Source organism: Daktulosphaira vitifoliae, unplaced genomic scaffold (genome assembly GCF_025091365.1).
Source record: "Daktulosphaira vitifoliae isolate Bord-2020 unplaced genomic scaffold, ASM2509136v1 Scaffold_3, whole genome shotgun sequence".
Lineage (NCBI taxonomy): Eukaryota > Metazoa > Arthropoda > Insecta > Hemiptera > Phylloxeridae > Daktulosphaira > Daktulosphaira vitifoliae.
The window spans coordinates 37658596-37667424 of NW_026099574.1; the positions used below are offsets into that span (position 1 = coordinate 37658596).

General features: G+C 26.2%; 1 protein-coding gene across 9 annotated transcripts in view; it reads left to right on the forward strand.

Annotated features, from left to right (window-relative positions):
* LOC126901556 (uncharacterized) overlaps positions 1 to 8829 on the forward strand; it is a 67158-nt gene that overhangs the window by 28682 nt on the left and 29647 nt on the right. For 2 of the 9 annotated variants that reach the window (XM_050678096.1, XM_050678095.1), the window contains exon 4: positions 443 to 679. The exons of 4 other annotated variants lie outside the window; for them this stretch is intronic. In XM_050678096.1, coding sequence (XP_050534053.1) covers positions 443 to 489 — 47 coding nt within the window. In that variant the 3' untranslated portion in view covers positions 490 to 679. Of the gene's footprint in view, positions 1 to 442; positions 697 to 3602; positions 3981 to 8829 lie in introns of those variants that run through there. 3 more of the 9 variants (XM_050678089.1, XM_050678091.1, XM_050678088.1) reach the window with 3 other exon arrangements.

The window sequence follows — 8829 nt, forward strand, 5'->3', positions numbered from 1 at the left end:
TAAACATTGAAATACGTATTGAGAAAAGGACAGAAGAAAACGCTATCTTTTCAATATACTTTTGAATGAGAGTGATAAGTAATAATTGCCTTATCTAATTTCTTATCATGGTATTTATGCCAAGTTTGTAATGTATACACACTATCATCATATGTATACACAGTAATCATGAAAAGATAGATGTAAAGATGATAATAATTTAATCAAGCTGACGGCGACACACACATTCACTATCTCGATAGTAGCTAATTTAAAATAATAAGAGTAATAGTCGCGATAAAGGTACAAAGTGAATTGGCATTTGTGGAATCCGTACATGACACGTTACAAATATTTATATTTGTGTAAAGTGGTATAACTCCAAGTTTTTATTATTGTTTATTTAATCTCCGAACTAATTGTTTCAATTTTTGTTTATGTAATGATTAATATTTTGTTACAGATTTTATTAAAATGATATTGGATGCTGATGAAGAAAATGATAAATAATATTAGTCTGCGATTTAAAAATAATCGTAATATTATTTATGAGATTATGTAATTTATTATTTTACAAAATATGACAAATTTGAAAAATATTTAAGTACAATAAATATATATTTATTATGAGAGAATTAATATTAATGTATTGTATTGTAATTATAGAACGATAATATAAGCTTTGTTTTGTATTGGGATTAATAGAAGTGTTTTATTCTTATAAAAAACATTAGTTTCCATCAAATTAAAAACAAAAAAAAAAAGGCAATAGAACAGTGAGGTTTCGGCACAGTGTGAGCGTAGCATAGTTGGGACAAATATAGATGATATCTGACAGTGATTTAAGTCACTATCATAAGAAACGCTTCGATGAAAATCTGTAGATGATGCTTAATTTTAAGAAATTGGTAGATTATCAAAAGCAAAATTCTAACTTAAAAAGAATTAAGGAAGAATTGCAAAAAAATCATTGCCACAGCCACGCAGCCCGGTAGAGTTATGTTTTTATGTGTCGTAAATTATTAGATATTAAATTATTATATTTAATTATATTTATTAGTAAATTATTAAAACACTTTAAACATATCTGTTTACAAAGTCTTAATTTAACATAAATGCAAATAGCGACATCATTAATAAATTTGTGAACAGAGTATTAATTTACAATAAATTCTGAGTATCTGCATAGTGGCGTCATAAAAAAACGATTGGCTACCTAATTTTGTAATCTCACAATTACTATATATGTACATTGTTACGTCGCTACTTACAAGGGGAGGTCACAGTGATGGGGTCACCGATTTTCACAAAATTAATATAAATTTAAAAATCTATATTAAATACAAAATATGAAGTATTTTGAATTTTTTGCCAATGCCTTCCCTAAGTCGAGAAAATTGACTTTGAAAATTTTTAATGAGCTTACATAGGGTAATTTTTCAAAAAAAAAAACATATGGCTATCTGTATTTGTAATCGCACAACTCTTTTATACGTAAAATTTCTACTTTTGTATGTATATTGTTACATCGCTATTTAGGGGTTTACCCTAAAGCCCTATCAACATTATTTTAAGGGAACAATAGAGGGTCGATGTCTAGGCTATATCTCCTTTAGGTACTGAGTATTTCTATTTAATTTATAGTCACTTATAGAGAAACTACCAAGGATTCAATGATAATTTGTTGTGGTCGAATGGAAAGTACGTGATCCTGTGACGCGAAGGATACGGGTTCGAATCCCATCAGGTAGTGAAATTTTTCTTTATTTTATCAAGGATTTCTCTTTGAATTATTAATTTTACGTAATATATATATATAGTTTATAATAAGATACAGTTTTATCTACATTCAAAACACATTTGATGGTATAAATTATCGATTTTTTAGTGATAAAATAAAGTAATACTTTATGCACATAAATATAACTTATTTTAATATTAACCCGGTAAAAGTATATACATTTTGAAATGAGAGAGATTGAGAAATTGAGAGAGAAATGTTTAACTATACAGAATGTTCAGTAAGTAAGGAAACGGGTTTTCACTGTTCTCATTGATTTTAACAATTTACCTGTTTTATAACTTACTGAACAACCTATACATGCATAAAATGTAAAAAAAAATGACAAATATTACGTAAAATTAATAATTCAAAGAGAATACCGTGAAAAAATTTAGGGAAAAAAATGCAAAAAAACTCACTACCTTAGGAGATTTGATTTCAAAACCGTACGCATCATAAGATCACGTAATCTCGGTTCGACCACAATACATTATTGTCTGTAGTAGAAAAATCACCCTATTTAAGATATTTAAAAATTTTCAAAGTCAATTTTCTCGATTAGGGCATTGGCAAAAAATTCAAAATATCTCCAATTTTGTACTCAATATAGATTAGATTTATATAAATTTTATGAAAATCAGTGACTCCTATCACTGTGACCTCCCCTTGATAGTGGTTGACCCTAAAAACCAGTTAACAGTATTCTAAGGGTCTAAAAATTTAGATGGTTAGATTATATTTTCCTTAGGTATTAATTTGTATTCCTTTAAAGAAATTATAATAATATATATATTAGGGTGTTCCTTAATTGACCAACTTAAAAAAATTTAACCCCGCATTTTGTCTATGTAATAAAAAAAAATTTTTCGTAAAATTTGAGTATTCTAGGTCAACTCCTTCACGTGCCTCAAAGGGGTTGAAAAATGACGTAAAGGGGTAGAAATATAGTATTTTACGTGTATCTTTTATAATATTAAGATGAAGGAAAAAACTATAGAATCAACTTTGTAGGAAAACATGTTGGTAAAATAAAAGTATAAAAAAACCTAGCAAAGGGGGGTCGTGGCACAGTGGTGACGAGGCATAGTTGGATCAAGTATAATGATATCTGACAGTAATTAAAATCACTATCAAAATAAAACGCTTCGATGCAAATCTTTAGATAGTGTTTAATTTTAAAAAAATTGGAGTATTATTCCAAAAGCTACATGATCTGCTAGTTCCTTATTAATATCTTATATTAATATTTTACTTAATTTTCCCTTCTTATAATACTTGATACCACTATAATGATACCACTATCTATCTCCAGACTCTGGAAGTGGTGCCATCTAGACACCAATGGTACCCACATATATATATAACACCTTGAGATTATAATAAGTATCGTATAATTAAAAGTTACAAAAAAAACAAAAGTTATAATTATTGTTATTCTGTAAGTAATTGAGTGGGTATGATAAAAAAAATATCGTTTGTATATACATAATACTATTGTAAACGAGCATTGACGGCAATTAAATCATAACAATTCAATTAATTAAGTGCATTCAGATCAGGTCTTAAAATCGTTTTCGTAACGTTATAATTATAATTAAAATCATCAAAATTAAATTTGTATGTATAAAATACATACCAAATATTTATATTACGGTAAAATATATAGGATGCAAAATATATTCTGGTTCATATGTTTTCTAAGCTTCGTAAAACTATTCCATATAACATAATACAGCTAAGATAAAGGTGGTATAAGTTAAAATTTTTTTCTATTATTTAGTTAAACTTCGAATTAATTGGTTTAATTTTTGTTTACGTAATGATTAATTTTTTGTTACAGATTTTATTAAAATGGTATTGGAGAATGATTAAAAAAAAATTATAAATACATATAAATACTAGTTCTAGTAATTATAAATAATTTTAAGCTATTTATTATATTACAAAATTAATAAACAAAAATGTATAGCAGATGGTATTGGCTTCTCGGGGTCGAACTATATTTAGTTATCAAATAATAAAATATCCTACCTCTGTTATAATACATACACCACTCATTAATCAGTAGTCTATATATTATTGTCTATTAGTCATCAAATTAAAAATATATTATTCATGTCAATACTTTAAATAATTTCGAGAAATATGGCGATACAAATCTTATGTAATAACTATATGAAATTCTTTAGTTGTGATAAATTATCTATTTTAAGTAAAATATTATGTAATAAATAACACAATTGAGTAATAAACAGATAATGGTAAAAGATCGTGACACTTCTTGCATAGATAGATGTATTAAATTTAATATAAAAGGGCATAAAAACTGTCAATCTCTCTCACTACTACTTCACCTTATGAACTATCAAGGAAAGCAAGAAATAGCTTGACAATTACGATTTTACATAGAAAATTGAAGTATATTCATTTTTCCAACCTTTATCCTGACATCATTAAGGAAAATTCATATTTCACAGAAGATTTATAAGGTTTAAATTAAAGCATAATGAGTACATAAATTAAGTAGGGAACTAGAAAAATAAAGTGACCTCTAGAGTAAAATATTGTCTAAATAAATAAGAGAATCAATAACGTTTGTATGAAGTTAGCCAGCCTAGTCAAATCTTTGAGTGGGTTGTCTGTGTCGTCAATACTAATAAAGACTCTCTTGCGAAGACAGGGAACCCACTTCTGGTTCTTATACTACTCGAGGTATTTATTGACATGACTCACAGTCAGCATTGGCCTAAATAACTACTGGTACGAGTGGCGTTGTTGATATCTATGTATGATAATTTATCACAATAATTTTTATTTAAAATTATTATTATATTGATAAATTTTTAAACATCATTTTGCTTTTTCTATATTTTATATATTCTCATAAACCCTCGTACTCATATTCCGAGAGAAAAATATATTATATCATTTTATAAAATAAATATTATAGTAACTCAATTATTCTCATGCTCATACAAGACCAACAATTTAACTAATTTTAATAAATCATTTTTATCATCAATTAAATATTACATTTCTTTTATTGAGTTACTATACCTCACTTATTATTATTCTTGTTTATTACATGAGTTTTTTAAGAAGTAAAGCATGCAAATATATATTCGCACTTACCCTTATATCCTTTTGTAATTGACTAAGTTAATCTCATGGCGATTTTTTATTTCAGTGTTAACAATCATTTATAGTGTCTTGCGTTTATTTTGATTAATTAGCTTTTGTGTGCATTTTGTATTTAAGAAGAGATTCTCTACAATGCGACCTGCGTCTATTAAACCCTTCGTTACCCTTTTTTCATATTATTTTAAACTCTTTTTACATTATACTATCTTTTTACTAATAATATTTTCGATGAATTCACTATAATCGATATTGATATTCTTAAAATTTACTCTGAACTTATCAAAATATAATTATAAAAATATGTCTACATATATTTAAAATATAATCAACAAGACTGTAGTAGCCCAGCGTTTCTCAGCGTAAAGCCTTGGCTGACGCGGACACAGTTAACCTAGTTTATATATATTAAATATTATTTCAATACATCTTTTACTATCCGTTACGCCAACTGCCTACGCGTTACCAAGAAGTAATTGGTATTGTCCTTTATGGCTGGCGGGTACACACGCAGAGGATATTTCCAAGATGTAGTTTCCTATCTTACGGACTATATATTTTATAATTAATATTTGTTCTAGAACTGGCTTGTCGACAGATATAGCGCACTTCAAAAATATTCTTTTTTATAAATTTAGTACTACTCTGTACCTTAACTGCCTGCACATTACCGGAAAGTAATTGGCGTAGTCCCTTATGGCTGTTGAGTAAACAGGCAATGGTATTACTACTAAGACTAATTAATTCTAATCACAAATTACGCTTCTTCACTCTTTTCGGCACATTTTAAGGCTATCCAGAAATGAAGAGCACAATAATATTTAAAATTTTTATATAAAATACAAACTATATTTATTTCTTGTGAAGATATTAGGTAATAATAATAATAAATAAGATTTATTCCTGGGTAAAATATTAATAAATCCTCTAAAACAATTTTTACCACTTAGGATGATATGACAGAAAAAAAAACTAAGTCATAAGGACAAAATATTTACTTATACTGACGCAGATTCCATGTAAGAGAATATTGACCATCATCTATTTTTTTTATATGCCGGATAAAGTAAGCTAGCGATCTCTATTTAAATTCCTAAGATGTTAGATAATTATTTGTGATTGGTTAATTATAATAGAAACCCTGACATGGGCGTAGTTAATGAATTGTATGGGACTGCTTTGAAACATGTGTTGATAAATGGTTATTTTGATTATCCTAAAAGGGAAACCTTCCTTAAATGATTTTTTGCTTTATTCATATATATGTGATATTTAGTACATGTGTTCAGTACTCGAATTGGCAAAAAATACGTAGGGTAGCTCAACCTAACAATTTGAAAACTGCGTCCCTAGCGTTTTGAAAACCTTTTTTTTTTACTTATTACTATATTTAGTCGGAAAACAAGCAAAAAAAAAAACAGCGTATCCACAAGTGCATATTATATGCAGTCAATAAATTTATTATTAAATAAATAATTTTTTATTAAATAAAAAAGTTAATCTTTGCTTTTATTCAAAATTAATTACATATTTTGATAGGTATGTTCTTCATTATTTACATTTCTCTTTAGACATCATACATCGTCAGTTGACCTATTACCTTTGCTTATCCAAGATTTAACATAATGGGCTGATTCAAATAAATTTACTAGAGGACCATTACAATGTATTGTTTGTAACAATGAGAACAATAGATACCCGTTTCCTGACTTAGTGAACACCCTGTATATAATAGTGATGACAAGTTTGTAGTTGACAAATCTTTTTACTACTTTTAATCTTTTTACTAATAATGAATTCTAGTTATTTTTCAGAATTTAGAAAATTCGAAAATGTTTTTTTGTGGAACGCCATTAGAGCTATTAATAAAAATGAGTGTTTGATGATGGCGTTGTGTTTTTTATTATTATTCCAGTCTCTTTTAAAATTTTTTATAAAATGGTATATATTGGTTTTAAATTCCTTAGATTATTAGGTTTACTAAACTCAAAAATGCTTAAATGGAAATTTTTTCTAGTCCAACATCTTAAGATAAAGTGAGGATGTAAGTATTTAAATAAGGTTACTAAACTTTTTTCAAATAAAATCCAATTGGTAGTACCAATTATGGAGATAGAATATGGAAACTATAATTAAATTAGTACCAGTCATATAACAGTAATAAATGTAATTAATTATAATATTAATTTTTGCTTTAAATTAATCGTGTAGGATTATATATTTTAATTTTTTAATAAAATTCTGAAAGATATACTATTGTGCAGGTAGACATTTCTTTGCCATATCAATCATCTCTCCTAGATATAAAAATATTAATAACTTGAGAAGTACTGGTTCAAAAATTGTTATTGGTCAGTCATTTATGAATTAATCCAATAGTTAAGCTAATTAATTATGTATGATGCCGTTTGAAAAAATATAATTGACATTATTATGTGTTTTTGGTAAAAATAAATAAATATATCATATTATTATTTTTATTACTATTATCATTATTATTGTAAGGTATAAGAGATAAACATAAAAGTCCATCATGATTGATAAATCAAAATATATAAGAAACTAAAAAATTCCAAAAATTATTTTTTTAGCATAATTAGAAAAACTGGCAGAATTTTTTTGTGTAAAGATACATCAACATTGCTAGAACTTTGTCTGGCGCATTGCCATGTGCTGAGATCGCTTTGTATATAATTGTTTTTGATGTGCAAAATTAAAAGGCAATTAAGACAGTTGACTTGATTACTACGAGCGGCACAATTTATAAAGCGGCCTTGTACCCCACTCAAGTGATATTAGTTATTGGTACTGTCCATTTTATTATCTGTATTTTTTGGTAAAATTTAAATATTCATAGAAAGAGGCGAACGATGATATTTCAGTCAGTATATATTTTATACATTTATTTCAAAAAAAATGACAAATCAACTTTGACATTATTAAATAATGAACAAATACATTTTATTTGTTCAATAAATGAATTTTATGAAAGTACCTAAAATAAAATTAAAACTGGCCAATCAAAATTTACATGTTAACGCGTTGCCATTATTTGGGCCTGCTCAAAGAATTATAAAAATTTTAATTTTGAGAAATAATTTACTCTGTAACAAAGAATTGATTTATTATTGTAATCAAACAATATTATAAATTCTTAGAAATAAACAAAAGAAAGAAGTATTTAGATGAGTAAAAATAATGTTCTCTTTTAAATATTGAATATTATAAATGTCAACTATTATATGAAATTTATGTGTATTATATAAATATGCCTAGTCATATTTTGTTATATTTTCGGTCCAAATTATATTAATAAACAATTAATGCATTAAAAAATATTTGCATTGTTACTCAAATGAGATGTCGAACGTTAATAGGATTATTAAATAGTCAATATAAAGTCATTATAATTAATTAATCATTAATAATAGACAATATAAGTCATGTAAATTGNTAATTAATTAATCATTAATAATAGACAATATAAGTCATGTAAATTGTTACGAATAATTAGAAAAATAGAAATAATTTTCCATACTTATTGAATATTTGTATAATCTCTGAATGGGTGGTAGATATTTTATTTTTTTGATCATTATGGATATATTATTTTAATTCCCACAAATAGAAGTTTAGATAGGAAAACTAATTGATAACGTACCATCTATATCAAAATATTTAATGTATTCGTCACATTCTGGGCATTTGGGTGCAACAAATGCTTTTTCCCTATTTATCTCAGCACAATTAACTCCAACTTTATGTTTACAAGGGTGCAGGGTTACTTCTTGTAACTCTTTTCTACATATACATTTTTTTATAAAGTTAAATAAATATGTAATCATTTAACTATAAAAATATTTTAAGTTAAAAATTAATGTTTGGTATTTGTTAGGAAACAAATGCTTGACAAAATATTTAAAATTAAA